The 20,579-nt window shown below is 30.1% G+C and overlaps 2 protein-coding genes across 3 annotated transcripts; both read right to left on the bottom strand.

Moving 5' to 3' along the window:
* Positions 1-2,786: 2,786 nt before the first annotated feature.
* On the bottom strand, positions 2,787-3,475 carry LOC105630369 (uncharacterized). The gene has a single exon (XM_012212172.4). It carries the CDS (start codon positions 3,445-3,447, stop codon positions 2,944-2,946), a length of 504 nt encoding a protein of 167 aa, XP_012067562.1. The 5' UTR covers positions 3,448-3,475; the 3' UTR covers positions 2,787-2,943.
* A 5,115-nt stretch (positions 3,476-8,590) lies between these two features.
* On the bottom strand, positions 8,591-14,616 carry LOC105630183 (uncharacterized). Of its 2 annotated transcripts, none has more exons than XM_012211923.4 (6): positions 14,312-14,616; positions 11,697-13,474; positions 11,330-11,578; positions 10,821-10,901; positions 9,459-10,064; positions 8,591-8,793 (listed from the first exon to the last, which is right to left on the bottom strand). In XM_012211923.4, exons 2-6 carry the CDS (start codon positions 12,987-12,989, stop codon positions 8,737-8,739), a joined length of 2,286 nt encoding a protein of 761 aa, XP_012067313.1. In that variant the 5' UTR covers positions 12,990-13,474; positions 14,312-14,616; the 3' UTR covers positions 8,591-8,736. The 2 variants fall into 2 exon arrangements, with proteins under 2 accessions (XP_012067313.1, XP_012067314.1); XM_012211924.4 differs by having other exon boundaries at positions 9,459-10,061; positions 14,312-14,615.
* Positions 14,617-20,579: the final 5,963 nt, after the last annotated feature.

The raw sequence follows: 20,579 nt of genomic DNA, 5'->3' as shown, positions 1-20,579 counted from the left end.
TAACAAACAAGCAAAAAATCATAGGTTTTCTTCTTTTTGGGATGATGTTTTCGTCGTTAATAATCAAGTACTAGAGACGAATATTTACGTCAGGCTTCCTTCAACAACTATTGAAGTTTCATGAAAGGTTAGCTTTGCTACATTATGATCTTAAACATCTCAAAACAATATATATATATATATTATTTGTTTGTATTTCTATAACATATTTGTAAAAACTTCATATTTAGATTATAATAGACGAGGATCGTCAGTTTTTTAAACTGGAGATTTAATTTATACATGTATTTTCGTGCTCAGATTCAAATCAAGCTTATAAATAAAATTCACTTAAGAATACATTCTACTCTCATTGATTCAATAGCTAATTTTTTTTTTCTAAATTTATCAGATGCTTTGTTTTAATAGTTGAACATGTAACAATAAGCCAATCAATTTTTGGCAAGAATAAAACTAACTAATAATCGGCCGATAAATGTAAATATGTAAATATATAATTTAGCAAAAACCTTTAAAAATTTAGAAATCTTTATCTAGCCTTGAATTTTATAATAATATTCTGCCATATAATAATAAATCTCACGACATCACAGTGTCTTAACTTTTTTTACTTTGTTGTAGAGATTTTACCGACGTGGCGTATTATCATTAATTATTACTCCAAATGTTATCATAAACTAAGTTCACCTAAGATTTTCTCTTACCCCACAACATGATAAATCAACATGTTTCATAGACTAATAAATTTGTAAATATAAAATTTATTGAAGTCTTATAAGACTTAGATCCCCATCTAGGCTTAAATTTTACAATGAAATTCTATTACATAATAATAAATCCCACGAGATTACAATCTCTTAATACAGATTTTCTTTGTTGTTGACTGTCTAACTAATGTGCTTGACTATCTATATTATTAATTATTAGTCCAAATGTCAGTTCTGAACTGAGTTTATACGAGACTTTCTCTTATCCTATAACATGATATTAACTTGTTCCATGAGCCAATAAATGTAAATATAAAGTGTAGAAAAACCTAAATCCCTATGTAGACTTAAATTTTGTAATGAGATTGTATTACATAATAATAAATCTTACTAGATCACTGTCTCTTCACAGAGATTTTTTTTATTGTAACCATTTAACTGAACGTGATAAATTATTATTAATTATTAGTTCAAATGTTCATTCCGAACTAAGTTCACGTGAGATTTTCTCTTACCCAATAACATGATATCAACTCATTTTATAGGCCAATAAGTGTAAATATAAAATCTAGTAACACCTTATAATGTTTAGATCGTGTTTAGACTCAAAGTTTATAATGAGATTCTACTATATATTTATAATCATAAATGTCACGAGATCACAGTCTCTTATAATGTAACAAGATTCTATTACATAATAATAAATCTCACGAGATCGCAGTCCCTTCACAGAGATTTTTTTTTTTGTTGTAATCATCTAACTAAGGTGATCAATTATTATTAATTGTTAGTTCAAATGTCAATTCTGAACCAAGTTCACCTGAGATTTTCTTTTATCCTATGATATGATATCAACTCGTTTAATTAGCCAATAAATGTAAATATAAAGTTTAGTAAAACCTTCTAATGTTTAAATTCGTGTTTAGGCTTAAATTTAACAATGAGATTCTACTATATAATTATAAATCTCACGAAATTACAGTATCTTAATAGAGCTTTTTCTTTATAACCGTCTAACTAACATGGTCAATTATTATTAATTATCAGTGTAAATGTCAATTCTGAACTAAGTTCACTTGAGTTTTTCTCTTACCCTATAACATGGTATCAACTCGTTTCATGTGCCAATAAATATAAATATAAAGTTCAGTGAAATATCATAAAGTTTAAATTTGTGTTTAGGTGTTTACAATGAGATTCTATTATAATGATAAATCTCACGAGATTACAGTTTCTTAATCAACCTTTTTTTTTTTTTTTTTTAACTGTCCAACTAATGTGATCGATTATTATTAGTTATTAGTCCAAATGTTGGTTTTGAACTAAGTTTACCTAAAATTTTCTCTTATCCTATCATATGATGACAAACTCGTTTCATTGGCTAATAAATGTAAATATAAAGTTTAGTGAAACCTTATAAAGTGTAAGTGATTTCTACTTAAACTTAAATTTGACAATGAGATTTTATTACATAATAATAAATCTCAAAAGATGACAATCTCTTAATGGAGAATTTTTTTTCGTTGTGACGGTCTAAGTAATGTAGCTAATTTTTTAAACAAAGTTTACCTAAAATATTTCTCTTAACCCATAATATGATATATCAACCCGTTTCAAAAAATAATGGATTAATAAAAAAAGAAATTAAACAGAAATGAAAGCAAAAACAACATATAATTTATTGAAATATTAGAATGTGTTAGATTCCAACCCAAGTACAGAAACAAAATTTCAAGTAACCCAAGGGAAAAAAAAATAAATATAAATACAAAAATTGTGAAATGGAAATCTAAGCCATTCCGATCAAACTAATTAAACATGGCCTATGTAGCTGTTCTGATCAAATGGCTGGCATGCATTGCTTGGCCAATAAACAATCTAATGCTGCAAAAGAACCGTACGAACTTACGAGAACTTATCTAGCACAAAGTCTCACCGGAAAGATTCCGCTTCGGTGACCAGAAGGGCATTTTTGGGATATAATAAATAACAAAAACAATATCTCATCAAACGTAAAGAAAGGGAAGATCAAACCAAACATGACATTAGAAGGAAACAGAAATAATTGATGATCTCATTCTCATAATAAAATTCATTGAACTGGTTCTGGATAAATCTCAAAAACTCCTTTTAATGGTAGCAATGATTAACTACTTGGTATCTGAAAAACACTTCATTAATACTTAACTTTCTCATAAACCAAAATTAATAAATTTTAACTTCTGGGTATTAAAAATTATAAACGAAGAGTGAGGTCAAGATTTACAGGCTCATCATCGTCATTGTTAAGATCAACGACTGGAGAGAAAGGAATATCATTGTCAAGAGGAGGAGAAGTAGCAGAGCCGCCATAAAAACCACTACCACCAGGAATCGAAACAGAACGAGCTGGAGGTGCAAACTGGTGATTCTGGTTCGGGATGGGTTCGAGCCAGTAATACTGGTCAAGAAATGGTGGACCATGGTGGTTCTGGTTCTGGTTCGAGTATGGCTGTTGAGAGAAGTTAGCTTCCATGGACGTGTTCCGGTGAGCTGCGGCTGCTCGTTCCCTCTTGTGGGCGTTTTGGTGGCCCCCAAGAGCTTGAGAGGTGTAGAACTTGCGAGGACAGTAAAGGCATTGGAAGAGACGAGGAGGAGAAGAGGGTGGCGGGTTTGTTGGGTTTTTTCTGGTTGAGGATCTTCCATTTGAAGGAAATGGTGGGTTTTGGTTGAGAAAGTTATATATAGATGGGTCTGCCATTTTTGAGCTTTTTAATTTGCAGAGCAAGAAAGAGAAAGGTGGATTTGGAGTGGAGAATAGATGATGATAGAAGGGTTTATATGGGGTTTAAGGTTTTGTTTGTACGTGAAGAGAGAGAAAGTCAGGGATATGATTGGTTATTGCCAAAATGACAGTAATACCCTCGTTGTTTTTGGAGAAATGTTAGTTTTTTACATTTTTTTTTCTTTTATTTCTGAAAAAATGTTTTAAGGGATTTAAAATAAATTAGGATTACAAAGACTAAAATAGCATGTGTTCTTTTTTATGATGACTGAAATAATTTATCAAGGTAATTGTAAAACCTATATATATATATATATATATATATATATTAAGAGATAATACATCACCTCTACATATACATATATATCGATGAAGAGATCTAAAAAGTACTATTTAAAGTTAAAAAGTTAATTTCTTTTCGGATTAAAGATTGAATAGTGACATTTAAATTGTGTTCGCTTTAACTTTTAGCAAAGAAAAATGCAATTAGAGATGCAATTTATCTCCGCCCATCTAACTATCGGTTAATTTTTCTCTTTTAATTTAATATTTAATTAGCTCTCTTAAAATTTAATAAGTAAAAAGAAATTAATGTTTTCATTAAAATACTCATACTCAAATATAATAAAAATGTACAAGTAATAGTCCAAACATATATAAATATAGTTGCCTTGTTGATTGGAGTTGTGGGTATGGATCTAATATATATGTCTCTTCCATTCCATGCAAAGCAATACAAGGCAAATGATGAGCTCACCCTTCCTTCAAAGGACATATATAACTTAACTAACATATGTACTATTTATATTTCTTTCAAGAGGGATTGTACTTGTATAAGTAGTACTTAAACTTTGCTATTTTGTTTATATATTTACTATTTTGTTACATTATTGCAATTTAAGCAAACCACTCCTAACAAAAACTAAAGGATTAGAGGGTAATTAGAGTAATTAGTAATTGAGATCTTTACCTTAATCATCATTTGCTAGTAGTTAGTTAAGTGGAATTTTAGTGAGCGAGGGAGTTGTTAAAATGAATAAAAAAGAAAGAAAGGGTAGAAATGGAAAAAGAGGGGGGAAATAATAAAGAATGAAGGAAGCAGGTGATACAGTAAAGGACAACAAGTGGTAACACTTACCTCTCCTCCCTCTGTTTTCTTGAAGGCAGTAAGTGTCAAGAGTCAGTGTACTGCGTACATATGCACTGCCCCTCTGCTTTAGTAAGTATCACCAAACGTTTCTCTCTCTTTTCTGTTAGGAATGAAGGACACGTAACAGTTTATGTGTGAGGAAGCTAACTCAATACCCCCATCGTCTAAGACCTTGCATGCACCTGTTAATTGGTCTTTTACATTTATACCCTCTCAATTCGGTGAACAAATTTACAATGTATCTTGTAATAAATAATAAGTTAGAGATTTGCAAGTGTTGATAATTATTAAAGCTAAAACGTCATAATTAAATTTAAACATAATGAAAAATTCATATTTTTATGATTAAAAAAACTAAGGTTTTGACCTTTTGTTTACAAGCGAGGTGGTACATCACATGTTAGGTTTTATGCATTAGAGCTATTTAAATTTTATTCATTTAAACTTATTCGATAAATTTAATAAATCGAGTTGTGAATGAAGTTGGCGAGATTCATTTATTAAGCTCAGTCGCATTTTTTGTTTAAATAGTATGCTGTACGTATATTGAATTTTGAGTTTTTTTACATTTTATATATAAAAGCCAAATATTCCAAAAACGATTATTATTAACACGAAAAAATATGTAATATTATCTAAATTTGTAAATTCAAGTATGCAATAAGTTATTTAGTTCAAAATACTACAGAGTTAATTAATTCATGGGTGAATTATGTATTTAACCATCTATTGATGTCATAAGCAAGCACAAAGATAAATAAAAGGCACGATACTAATATGATTTTAACGTATTATAATTATTTCGATAAAAATATCATAAGATATGTTTATCACAAATGTGTTGTATTGTAATCATAAAAATAATTAAAGACTTATATATATTTTTAAACGAGTTAAACTTAAGTTCAAAATACTTTTAAAGAGTTTAAACTTCAATTCAATAAAACTCGACTCAACGCAAGTTAAATTCATACATGCCTCACACTTTAGAACTAAAGATTTGTAAATCACAATATAATATAATCCGAACCAAAAATAAAAACATTAATAAATAAAGTCATATATATACCAACCCACTCAAGATTTAAAATTTAACTCATCAATTTTAAAATAATAGGATTAAATGTTAAATGGCAAAAGAAAAGATATAGATTCCCTGTCTACGTGTGAGTATATGCATGTATGATGTGAAGTAATATGAAGGGCCACGTCAAGTAGACCTATTGGTGTGGTGGTGACATTTGATGATTGGTGACCCAAAACGAAGAACAGATTTATTGAATTGGTGAAGGCTTTTTGTGGGAATGTTTTCCTGTAATGGGTTAGTTCTAGGTTGGCTGGCTTAGTCTTGGAATTGCAATTTGCTTGGAGAGATGCTTTCTACTGCCAATTTAGATTACAATAATTAAATGTGATCTTTGGATGCCTTAAAAGTGGCACTGTCACTGCTCTTCTATCTCTTTTAAGTCCCATGTTTTCTTTTCCTTTTCTTGCCAAAGCACATCACATCTTGTTAAACCCAGCTGGATTCTATCTCACATGTTTGATATTTCCCCCATTTTCAAAAGATTAGATCCTTCAATCACAAATTTGTTTACCTTATTCACCAAAATTAGATTCTTTTCTCATATTGAAAAAAAAAAAAGACAAGATTTGTAAATTCATACGTGAATTTTGTTACTTTAATCCCAAGGCAATCTCAACTTTTACTTTAATCTGTCAAATACTTAAACTTATAGAATTACACCTATTAAACACATCAACTTACAAAAGTAGATCAAATTAAACACAATGTAATAGTTGAAAAATGTAAAATTTATTATTACAAATCACATATCAAATCAATATTTTTCGTATAAAAGCCAAACATCCAAAAAATTTTGTTATTAGTATAAAAATATATCTAATAACCAAACTTTAAAATTTCAAGTGCATTATAAACTGCAAAGTTCAGAATATCACAGGATTAAAATTGTAAAGTTTAAGGATAAATTTATATATTCAATCATCTATTGATATCGTGGGCAAGCAAAGGTATAAATAAAACACACGAGATTCATACAATTTTAAGGCGTTGACATTTTTATTTTTGTGAAAATAACGTACGAAATGTACATCACAAACGTATCGTTTTGAAATCATAGAAGTGTGTAAAGACTGTTCGACGCAGACATGTAGTTATGACTATAATGTTTGGTGCTTCATAGAGCTAAAGAATAAGATTTATATTTATGATTTGAATCAATAATCATAAATTTCACCTTAATAACCAAAATTAGATTCTTATATCAGATTACAAAAAAGCAAAGATTGTAATTGATATTAAAAATCACTATATAAATTCACCTATGAACTTTGTTACTTTAACTTTATGGCTTCCGTAATTTTTATTTTGGTCTATCAAATGCTTCAACTTATATAAACTTATACCTATTAAACACTTCAACTTATAAAATTATTTTAATACTCCAATTTTTAAAAGTAGATCAATTAAACACTCAGTAAATAGTTAGAAAATATAACAATTATTATTTTAAAAACTATGTTAATTATATATCAAATCAATATTATGCATATAAATTTAAAAAAAAATCCTAAAATTTATTAGTATGAGAAAATATATAATATTATCAAAATAAATAATAGGTCATTCACAAAAATCAAAGGTCAATAATCGTAAAAGTGTTTAAAGACTATGTACTTACGATGATAATATTAGGTGCTTTGTAGAGCTAAAGAGTAAGATTTATATTTATGATTCGAATCAATGATCATTAATTTCAATAAATGGAAACTTCACCTTAATCACTAAATATAGATTCTTATATCAGATTTAGAAAAAAAAAAAAAAAGAAAAAAAAAAAGAGCGAAGATTATAATTTGATTTTTCAAGGCTATACATAAATTCACCATGAACTTTATTACTCTAATTTCATGGTGTCTTCGACTTTTATTTTGGCCATCAAACTTCAAACACTTCAACTTGTTATAAAATCACACTTGGTAGACATTTCAACTTCAAAATCATTTAATTAAACATTTCAACTTACAAAAGTAGATAAATTAAACATCCATGAAGTATGAAAAAAAAAAAAAAATACAAAAATTATTGTCCTAAAAAGTATGCTAACTGCATATTAAATCAAAATTTTACACAAAAAAAATAAAAACTAAAATGTTTTAGTATGAAAAATGTGCAATATTATAAAAATTTACAACTTTAAGTGCACAATAAATAATTTAAAAAGTTCAGGATATTACAATATTAAAGTTAGAAGGTCTAAGAATAAATTTATTATGCATTTGACTATTTGTTAGTGTCGCAAACAAGTGCAGATATGAACAAAAAAAAAACACGATATTGATACAATTTAACATGTGGATACAATTAGTGCTATGAAAATATCGTATGATATTGTGTATCACAAATGTTAGATCATATTTTGATCGTAAAAGTGTGCATATTAATGACTATTGGACGCAGATATACAGTTATTTGCAGTCTTTAAAGACACTCACTCCCAATTTTATCTTTCTTATAAAAAGAAATTAAAATAACAATTAGCAATAATAATGTTTATGAGGTCTTTGCGTTGGTCTGAACATTGTAAGCAATACGGGCCTATAGAGCAGGACCAAAGACATCCCATCTCTCACTGGATATAAAAAATGGTGTCCCGAGTCCTACCACTGAACATATTTTCCACCAAACAGGCAAAATAAAAATGCTGAACAAGGCAAATCACAAGGATGAGGGAAGCAACTTGAAAAAACCAAATTAATATCCAATGGTTAGCCACTTAAAGATTAACCAGTTCGGTTAGAAAAAATTGCCAGAAACCTGTTTATCGAACATCGATTACCAAACAAGCAATAGAATCTTATCAACTCAAGGCCGTAGTATTGCTGCAACGACCGACAGGCATTGATGGATCCCGAGAAATGTTCAGAGGCAATCAAAACAAGTAATTGAAGCTTAACCCGTCAATTATTATTGAATTAATATTTACAAGTTGAAGGGTTTGTGTGATTTTGAGACGTCACAACTAATTGGAACATTGGGTGCGTATGTACAAAGTCAGCATGGCTCCATTTCAGGTAAAACTTTAAACATTTCAGTTGCTGATATCGAAATATCTAGGATCGTCCGGGAAGTGATATTCCACATTCAACTGCAAAAGAGAGTAATCACCATTATAAACTCGCAAGCATGCTGATATACAAAAAGAATATACAATTTCTTAAACTTTGCCACTATCCATTATTAAAGACATTTAAGTTAGTATTTTTATTTTATTGCATCTCATCACAAGTTAGGATTAGCTCAATAAAAATGCATCTCAAATTTGATAAGGAAATTATAAGCAGAGCTCATGGAAAGAACAAAATTCACTCAGGAAACAGCAAAGAAGAAAATGTTAAAAGGAAACTTGGCAGAAGATGCCCCCAGAATATTAATTTTCCTCAGATTGATGGAGTTAAATCTACCACTGTCCACGTCACATGTTATCATTGAAAATTACTAAACTTTACCTCAAAATAAAAGAAAAAAGGATGAGAATTATTAGAGTTTTATATAGAATCAAGAAGGAACAGCATGACAAAAATGTCTGAAGCATTTCAATCACTTCAAGAAGAAAAATTGGGGAAAATCATAACAGTGTAATAAAGTGGCTGCAAATGCTCAGTATCAAATCAGGTTCTCAAGAGCGTGAAATTCAAATTCCTAGTTGGCAACTATAAAATTTTACCATGCATGACCAAAACAACTATGAAATATCAGCGATGAGATAAAATACTAAGAACTCGTGTATATGTTTAATTCAGAATCACATACCTTGCCCTCATCAGCATCTGAATGGCGATGAGGGAACACAACTCTCAGGTCATTGTATAAATAGAACCTGCGGTCCCCTTCCGCATCTAAATGTGTATTTTGTTTTAGAGAAGTGGGATCAGATTTGCATCTCTGAACTGACCTAGAAGACTTTTTAGGGGAAGGGCATAGAAAACGGAGATGCAGGGCATAACGCAGAGCACCACCATGTGCATTATCATTGATCTTTGAGCAGCCATGAGTTGATCTTCTGTCAATTCCAATGCATGTATCCAGCCCAATGCATTCCTTCCTGTTAGTCCTCTGGCAATTACCATTACTTGAGTTATTCTCGAGTATATAAGAATCAACACCTACCTTCCCCACACTGCACGATTGCTCAGACAAATTCCGTGTGTTTATTGAATCTGCTGTATCATGGCATTCCATTCCCTTAACTTCACTATTTTGGCTGATAGAAATAGCTGTATTAACAGGATGGTTTTTTTCTGGCATTGAGTTCATCTTGTCCTTTGTTTTCGTGTCCAAACCTACATGGCCATGTTTGAACTCTGATGATGCTGTTCCACTAGAAGCTAAAGTGACCTTCTGGCGCAAGAATGTCTGCTTTGATTTTGACAGAAACAAGAAAAGAAATAGTATTTAGATGCAAATCATATTTATAACTTACAAAATTAAAGTACACTGACATGGAATAGATCTTTAGCTGACAGTATCTTGTAATGCATTGGACCTATCACATTTCCAACAAATAGAACAACAGAGGCTTCGCCCCAATGCCTACCTCTAAACTGATACAGAACTTGAATTGTTTATAAACATATTGCCCAAAAATTTAGAATAATATGTTGAATACCTAGATCAGGTAAAAAATTTTTGGTATTGTAAAATTGGTTACAACAACCAGGAGAGGAACAAAAAAATAAAGCAGCTGATTCTCGATTTTGGACATCTAACAACCAAGAGTCCCATTTTCCATTGAAAGATAAAAAAGAAAAAATTAATTTACTCTAAGTTCAACTTTTATCTGAACCTTTTCTAAATCTTGAACATTCTGAAATCTCAACCATCAGATTGTTTGACACGTGTAAAAAGCAATAACATGAAAATATTGTTTTGAGTTGCATGGTTATTAAGAGAAGTGCTCCCTCAAATTCAATTACAATCACTTACAAATGTCCTCCACAATGGGGAAAAGAAGATTCTAGTCAACTTGGAACTCAGGAAAGAGCTCCAAGCGCACTACTAATTACTATTTCTATTTCTATAGCAGAAAAACAATGTTCAATAAAATGCAGTCAAGATCCAATGGATGAGCTTACAATAAACTAAAACAAGTCAAGGAAACCATTTCTGTCTTACTTTGGTACCAGCTGGCATGTCGCTCAAATCATAGTTGCAAAGAAAGGTGTGAAGAGGCGTTTTTTCTGGATTACTGAGAACCTGTAGAGAGCAAAAGGTGATGAAACTAAAGTCAATGATCACATAAATTACCTGCAAGTTATAATTTCGATCCATAAACTATACATTACTAAGGATATAAAACTAAATTACTTAAGTTGAGACCGTAACTCAAATGTACTAAAGACAAAATGATCCTTCACTAGCAAACATAGTACTTAAACATTGAGATTGAATTAGGGGCAAACTAGCATATCGAAATAAAGATTGTAGCATAACTATAAACATTTTCCCAACTGCCAAATATGAAAGAGGCTACTAGAATGGACAACTCCAAACGGAATGGAAGTATCCCATTCTAATCAGATCTATGATATCTCAATATTTTGACATGAAATGGTCAATATACTCTAAAAAACTGCCAAAGGAACTCAGAACTAAAAATTAATTGGTAAAGAAAAGCCTATTACCAGTTGCACACGCCCTTTCATAGGAATACGCAAGCGGTTCCTGACAGTTTGTGAATCATCATTACTTAGGACTCTTTTCAATTTTTGGCCTCTATTCTTGTTTGACGACTTTCCTGCAAGATCTATGGACGCATAATATAGTAAATAACAATCTCCATCCACACTGGTCACTGAAAAAGGAAGCTTCTGTGATTGTGGTGAAAAGTTCCCTCCGGTAATGCTTAACACAGCTAGGAAACCATCTATTTTCTACAAATACAAAATGCCAACAAAAGCAGCAAGCAAGATACGATTACTAAGAACAGAAAATAAAAAATGAATTAAGAACCAATCAGCAAAATCATCATAGCATCACATCACATCTAACCTGGGTGAATTTTCCAGAAAAGAACCGTCCAGACAACAGTGACTCCTCAAATGAACCAACCAAAGACCTACGAACAGGAAGACCACTCAAACTTCTAATGAATCTTGCTCTAGGGGAAGGAGCTGATTCTTGAAACAAAGACCAGCTATAAGTAGCTCCTTCAGGAGAAGATGGATGAGAATCTTTGGGGAAGAGATCAATATCTTCAAATGATCTTCTTGTGATTGTAAAATCTGCTTCTTCTGGACCAAAGACAATGCCCAAACTATGTTTGTCGAGTGACTGTTCTATACTTTCTAAATTTGAACAGCAATCCTCTATGTGGCTCTTAACATTTTTGAGTCCTCCTGGAGTGTTTAGTGTTTCAGAAAACTTAGGTCCTAGAGGAGACAATGATAGAGGGGGTGAAACTGCTTTTTGGGGGGACAAGGATATTGCCCTGCTTCTGGTTCTTTCTTCGCATGATCCTTTGAAATGATCTGGTCTGGGAGAGTATAAACAAGTACCATCACTAGATAGGTCTTTGTTTTCCAGTAAAGGGCCATCAGTGAGAAAAACAGATGCTCTTTTGTTATTGTCATATAAAACATTTCTTGTATCCAAGTAACTGGATAATGACCAAGATGATGCGGTGAAGTTGATTTTACTACCAACATTTGCTTTCTTACAGTCATGTGGTGCAGAAACATTTAATTTATTGGTTAGAGCAGAGGAATTCAACTGAGAAACTTGGCTGCCAATATCCAGATGATCACCATCAAATTGTTCGGCAGAAAGCATGGTATTTAGAGGTGACAATAACCTTTTCCTGACAAGCGTTCCACTCAGCTCAGTTTCATTCACTCTCAGGCCAGAAACAGAGGATGAATGAAGATGATCACCTGAAAATCCCTCCAGTCCATTATTTAAAGAACTTGTTCCCCGTGATTTAAAACCAACTATCCTAGAAGCAGGGTTCTGGATATTCCTTCCACTTCTAGGAGCAATTTGACCAACTTTATCTGCAGAACCAGTTATCAAGTCAAGAACATCAGAAGTAACATCCACTGCCCCATCTAACCTCAAGGCATTGTCTGGAGATTTTGAAAGCTTGAAGGCAGTTTTCCTCTGAAAATCTCCCGCAGAACAACTTCTAGCAGCCCCTACTGTTCCCCTTATATTTCCTTCAGGCAGTTCATCCAAGTCACAGGTGCTTGCACCAGCAAATCGTGGTGGGCTTTCCAAAAATGAGCCCAATGACATTGCTGGATTTTCATTACTATCATCATTACAGGAAATTTGCGGCAAGCCCATGGCTTAAATTCGTAGACACAGATATCTTTCTACCTTGTGGAGCTGAATAAATTATCTGCTCCTCTTTTTCATTTTAAGCGAGTCTATTCAACTTTTAATTTCTGAGCATTCTCTATTTCCAGCTCAATTTTCCTAAAACAAGCGGAAAAGTTCCCTGTCATCTAATAGAAACATTATTCAGGCTTACTAATCCTAACAATGTGATTGAATCAACATGAAAACCAAGAAGCTCCACCATTGCAGATATTATCAGAGCACAAACAAATCCAACAGAAGCAATTTCCTAACCTACAGGGAAGCCAACACTATGTATCCACCAAAGGTATCCACGTTTCAACTACAACTCCTCTATGAGATTGCATAGAAAAAGCTGAACACATACTAATTACCCAACAATAATGTGTGGCACAGATTTTCTGACCTCCAAACCAGCAAACAATGAAGCACCTAGAATTCATTGTAGTTAACAGAACGTATGCCACTGCCTGATAAAAATCAAAATCAAAAAGAAAAGAGAAAAATTATTAGTTCTACCAGCTTCAGAGAGAAAAATTTCATAGTAATAGATACCTTTCTATCTCTAATCAGTATTTCCATTTGATTGAATTTAGAATTCGATCCTATTGAACTCCATGGACTCCCATTAATTTCCGAACCTTTTTAACTCGTAGCCACAAAAAGAATGTTTGATTGACAAACTTGATTACAATCACCTACGAATGACTTAATCCTAACTGCAAGTAACTTTACAAGAATTGAGATTCCAAGACAACAAGTCCATTTACAATTAGTAGAAAAATAAAATAAATATAGATGTATAGTAAGACAATACTTAAGAAGACTCTCATGCTTCAATCTAACACAACCTGTACAGCATATTAGTAAATGTTATAAAAGAAAAAAAACTCAAAATCAAAACAGACTCTAATCTACCATCTCTTATGAACCAAAACTTACAATACCCAGAAATTATCTCACCCAGCAAGCAAAACCCACAAGGTAAAAAGAAATTAAAAGTACAGAAACAGATTCCTTCACCCGATCAAAAACAATAGAGACAAGGCTTACAGAGCTCGAACGAGTTTGCTTGTACGGCACACATTCACCCCATTCCGGAGTCATCAACCACCCACACGAAGCAACATTCATTTATTTATTTTTAGAAGCTAAAGCCAAAATTATATATTATCTTAAAAAAACCCCACAAAAGTTAACTATACCCAGAACGCCAACAGAACTCGATTTTCTTCTCAAATAATCAAATAAATAAATAAACAAGCAAAAAACGTCAAAAATATTTTAATCTGATCAATGAGACGCACCAATTAAGCATGTGATCAAGGATTCTGGTAGACAAGACATTTCAATGGTGAACTGCCATGAATTTCAATCAATTCCCAGATCATAAAATTACTAGAATAGAATTATGTTCTCAAATCCTTGAAAGAGCAAGAGAAATAAAAAGATCCTTCATGGAATTAAGGGAGAAATAAAAGAAAAAAAGAACTTTTTTTTTTTTCCTTCTTTCTTTTCTTGGGTCTGCTTAGAAATGGAGATGGAGAAGAAAGAGAAGGTGGGTGTGAGTTTCTAGAAGTAGGAGAAGAGAAGAGAGCCATGTCTAAGTCCATTCCCCTCTGTTTATAATCCCAAAATACAAGCCTCATCACCACCCCTTTTTGCTACCTTATTTAGTTATTTTCCCCTGCTGTAATTTGTAAATTATACATCTCTCCTTGCTGGCTTTTTTAAAAATTTCTTTTTATTAATTTATAAATTTATTAATTTTCCTCCATTTTTTTTCCTTAAACAATTTTTTATAAGTAAAAAATAATATCATTTATATTGGGCCATGTATATTTTGTCTATCTCCTTCTTCTTGCTTCTCCCAAAATTGGTACATATATAAAAAATTTAGTTATAGTGAAATTAAAATCAATATGTGTCTGTTTTTGCATGATTAACTAAATTTGTTTTTTTTCCGCAATCATGTTTTTGGTATGTTTGATTTGCTCGTGATAGATTAAAAAACAAAGGCTTAATATAATATAAATTTCACTATAGTTACAAACAAACTTATAAATAAACTATAGTTACAATTTCTTGAGTCAATCAGATATGATCTCATTAGTCTTCATTCGTCTTATAGAATATGTAAAAAGTGAAAGATCTTAATCCATCATAAAATTTATCACTAATTTGTGAATCTTATTCAAAGAGATTGCTACTTTATTGTGTTAGGGCAATGTTATTTTGGTACCTTATATATTACTCCGTCTATCTCAAAATATAAATGTTTTTGATTTGTTATTTTGTCCCAAAATATAAATAGTTTTGTATATGTCAAAGAGTAATAAATTATGTTTTTTAATGTTCTCTTATTTACACTAAATACAATAAATACTTTACAAACAACTATTGATTTCGAGATAAATGATAATTTGATCAAATTACTCTTGAGTTTGTTATAATCTAGAAGAATTAATTATTTCCTTAATCTTTGTGCAAAAACCTTAAACGACTTATATTTTGAGACAGATGAAGTACAAAAAAAATTAATTATTGACTTTAAATAATTTGCTTATACAATCTAACACAACTTATTTACTACTTTCGTATACTTGTCATATTTTAAAAAATTGTTTATTCAAAAATACTTTTCAAATTTTATAGTTTCAATTGTAATAAATATGGAACAAAAGTAGTACTTCAGTTATTAGCATTGTAATGGCATTCATTCATATCTTAAGGCCGACACTCATAATAAATATTCTAAAAAGGTTGATTTTATTCGTGCCTCTATTTCATAATACTTGTCACATTTGAAATTTCACGTCTCTTAAAAAAACATTAAATTTGTCCAAATTACAATAAATTATTAAGTAAATTGACTATATAGCCTTAATTTAATACTAATTCTATAAGAAAACTATTAATTGAAGTAATAATTATTAGTAATATACAAAGGGTAACATATGAAAAAAGAATACTTATTATTTCTTAAAATCACAAATGTTATAAGTATTTAGAATAAATTATTTTCTGAATTATCACAAGTATTATGGAACGAAATTAAAGTGAAATTTCAATAAATAAAGTAATGTTAGAAATCCCAACAAATCTCTTGGTAAATCCATTAAAACAATCTCACTGTAGTGAGATTTTTATTGTATCGAATCCTAAGCTCCTATCGTACTTATTGAAAGGAAAATATTTAGCTACACTTCATATTTGGGTCATTTTATACATAAGATTAATAAAAATAACAAATTTTTATTGTAATAAGTATTTTTTTTCTATATTGAACGTTCATTTTAATGGTTCATTTTAATCCCCTTTCATCATCAAGTTTGTATTGCGGAGGATCAAACCCATAACTTAAGTCGTGGTACTCTTTTGCCGCTTAGCCTATTCATGTTTAATTAGTGTACATTTGAGTATTATATTGAAAAAAAATCTCTCTCTCTCTCTCTCTCTCGCTCTCTCTCCTCTCTCTCTCTCGCTCTCTCTCTCGCTCTCTCTCTCTCTCTCCTCTCTCTCTCTCTCTCTCTCTCTCTCTCTCTCTCTCTCTCTATATATATAGATATAGATATATATATAAACAAGCAAGCATAAGTCGTTTTAGTACATATCCTATACGACAAACAAGCGTAAGTATCTAAAATTGTCATGTGTAATGAGACTTAGTACAATTGTAAGAAGATAAATCGTTTTAGTTTTTCAGATAATGTCTTTATCAGAATAATATCTATAAAAAAGTTATCTCTAGCATTTATATATGATATATTAATATAAATTTATTTCTTATTTCAAAATAATTAATAAGTGATCGACACGCTTAAAAATGTGAATAAACAATATATTATTATTAAATAAATAATTTAAAAAAATATGAATTGGAACGTATGGATATGATAATTTTTTAAAAATAAGACATTCACATACTTAGAACACACCACATTAAATAAATATTACATTAATATTTCAAGTAAATATACAATCATTTATAATAAATCATAAACATAAATAGATCAAAAACTTAATTTCTTATTTCAATGACGCAAAAAAAAAATTAAAAAAACACTCATTTTCAATTAGTAATTGTTGATTAGCTTGGTGTAGTAGTAGTCTCACGTGCTAAGAGTTAGGTTGCAACGACACAGGACACGAGAACGTATGAGATATGATAATTTTTAAAAAGTATGACACTCACACGCTTAGGACACATTAATCACAGAACAAGTAATACATTAATTTTTCAATTAAATAAATAATCATTTGCAATAAGTTATAAACATAAAATAAATAAAAAAAACATAATTCTTATTCAAATGACATGAAAACAAATTAAAAAAAATTCATTTTTATTGGTAATTAAAAAAAAAAACTTTGATTGTTATGCTTGCTATATGAAATAGTCTCATATAACAGGAGCTAGGTTATATGGGACACGGCACACAAGATACGTAAATAACATGATATGATAATTTTTAAATAAGTAGGACATACATACTTAGAACACACTACACTAAATAAATAATACATTAATATTTCAAATAAATAAGCATTTATTATAATAAATCATAACATAAAAATAAAAAATACATAATTTCTTATTTTTAATTTAGTTAGTTAAATTCTCAAAATTGTTATCAATATTGAAAAATACATTAACATTGTATATGCATTTTTTTGTTATAGGTCATATCATATATGATTTTACTATATTAGCGAAAGGCTTCACTGGATACTTAAGAAATCATATCTTAATTAATGATGACAATTTTACTTGACCTGGTGGGTACCCGATCAGATCCGATTTGATTTTAGCGAATTTGAGTAGTGAGTAAATGAGTTCAAAATGAGTTCAGATAGTATTTTTTACTACCCATATTGGGTTTGGCTTGAATTCAAGAACTTGGCTACTCGCTACCCGTTACCCGCTAATTAATATTTGAAAAATATTTAAAATAATTATTTTTAAAAAAATTATATATATACACACACACCTTTTTAATTAAATTAATGCTATAGTTATATTTAATATTCATATCATTTTTTTATTAAATCAAAAGAATAATTTTATAATTTATACTTATTTTTTATTTTTGAAAAATAAAAAATATTTTTAATGCAAACGGGTTTAAGTATTTAAACAGATAATTATAATCTGATTTGATGAGTTTGGTTATTAAAAGTGAATTTCTAAATGGGTTTGGGCATCTAAATTTTTAATCACATTTCAGAATCATTTTCTTATATAATTTTATTATTTTCAGATGATGTTATAAAAGATTATTTCATTTTTTAATGCTATTATGCGCATGTTAATACTAATAATAATTTTAAAAAAATCTTTCATGTAAAGGATATAAAAAATAAAAAATAAATAAAAAAGAGAGAATCTTCACCAATAAATTAAGTAGCTGAATTTGAAGATGGTAAAGAAGTAAATGGGATGGGAGACATTATATCATGTGAAAAGCCTAACAAGCAACCAAAAGTAGCTACAAGCCCTATCATCGCCATTTGGATTCAGTCACTTTTGACCCCTCCAAACGTACAATCACCACCCAACCCACCATTCTCAAAGAAAAAAAAAAATCTTATAATAAATAATAATTCTTATTTAATTTTTTATTATTTTTTAATTATGTAAACAGTAATAAATATTTGGGACTCTACCAAACAAAATTTTGGCACCCCCATTGATAATGATAATGACACTAACAAAAAAAAAAAAAAGAAAATTTATATAAAAAAAAAAATTTGTTGTTGATTGAATTAGTAGTCTGGTGAAAACGTGTCTGCCTTGTCTGGCTCTGTAAAAAGCATACAATGAGAGAGCATCAATCATGGTGATTGATGAAACTGAGAAAATGCCACGTTGCCCGCAATAGGACGTGGGAACAGCTGATGCTCACATCTGTCCGTCCTCGATCGGCATGAAGTCAGGCTCTAACCATCCAGCTATCTACCACCCTTTCTTTCTTTTCATAATTTGATGCAAAAGAGATGCAAATTCGTAAATAATTCTAAATTTTAAAATTCTCATTTATATAAAATTCGTGTATAAATATAATTTATTTTCATTTATCCAATTAAGTTAATAGTTTACGATATGAACTTTAACTTTAGGAATTTGCTCAACTGGCAAATAAATTTACTATCTATCTTATTGATCAGGATTTATTTAATTACTGAACGAAAAGGAAAATTATAACTTCTAGAAAATTCAAAAATTTACCAAGAACAATTTCTTTTAAATAAAATTTTTTGGTGGGAGCAAAATCTGAAATAGTAGTTGGAGCAAATCCTATTTTCCAACATATGGGCATGGCCTAAAGGGTGGAAGACAATCAAATGTCAAATATCTTTATAGAATTTTCTTTCTCACCAGGATTGGATTCTCAATAGACCCTAAAGCTCTTGGCCACATGTTTTTCTTCTTTTCAAGCCCCATTATTTTATGGTACGAGTTCTGGATTGGGTAAGAAAAGCTGATCACGTGACGGCTCGTGTAGTCACATGCCATGAGAAGACATAAATATATATATATATATATACATCATGTGTGAAATAGGAGATATAATAAATAAGGCTGCTCTTGGATATTTGGATGAGACACTTTGACGGTCCCAAGCAGGCGTACAGATCAGCGGAACCAAGTTTGAATATGCTAGACTTAAGACTTCAAAGTAGGACTAATAAAATTTAGTTCAGTTCAAAATTGAACTATCTCGAAAATTTAAATTCGGATTCAGTTTGAATTCGACTCAAGCTCGAGTTTAATTAAAAAATTTTAAACTTTAACTTTAACTCGAGGCTGAAATAACTTAAAATAATATATATAAATATATATATATATTATATATATATATATATATATATATAAAAGTTCGATAAGCTTCGGTAAATTTTCAAATTGATCACACCTTGATTTGAGTGAATTTTTTCAAATATTTTTTAAGCCGAACTCCAACGGCTCATGAGCGGCTCGACTCATTTACACCTCCAGTCCCAAACCTATCAACATAAAGATTCTTTATATATATATATATATATGAAGGAAAATGATCCTAGATTTATTTGAAAGTCCAATATGGTCTCACCATTAGGCTGCTTGGTTTCAATATTTATACCTAAAATTCAAACAGGTCATTTAAGATTTATAGAAAGAGAAAACAAACAATTAATTATTAAAAATAATGAATCAAATTACCCTTTATTTTAAAATTAAAAATAACTCGTAAAATAATATTGTATCTAATATACTAAAGGTGACAAAAAAATATTTATATTAAAATATTTAAAACGATTATAAAAACAAAACATCACTCTCTCTACAACTACTCATATTTGAAATTGAGGGAGTATCATTTATAGCATATTTAATTTAATACATAATATAATTGATAAGTACTGTAATTAACTAATTAACAAATGGTAAATATTAGCTGATTAGCCTCTCTAGCTTGCTGCAAATTGATCCCGCTTGCAGATTCTATTGTATCATTAATGGTAAATAAATTATATATCAATTAACAAATGGAGATTATCAAATTGAGGACTCACTCGATCATTGAAGATAAA

Source organism: Jatropha curcas, unplaced genomic scaffold, assembly GCF_041381405.1.
Source record: "Jatropha curcas cultivar XTBG-Jc1 unplaced genomic scaffold, XTBG_Jcur_1.0 HiC_scaffold_255_pilon, whole genome shotgun sequence".
NCBI lineage: Eukaryota > Viridiplantae > Streptophyta > Magnoliopsida > Malpighiales > Euphorbiaceae > Jatropha > Jatropha curcas.
This window is presented reverse-complemented; position numbering and strand designations above follow the sequence as displayed.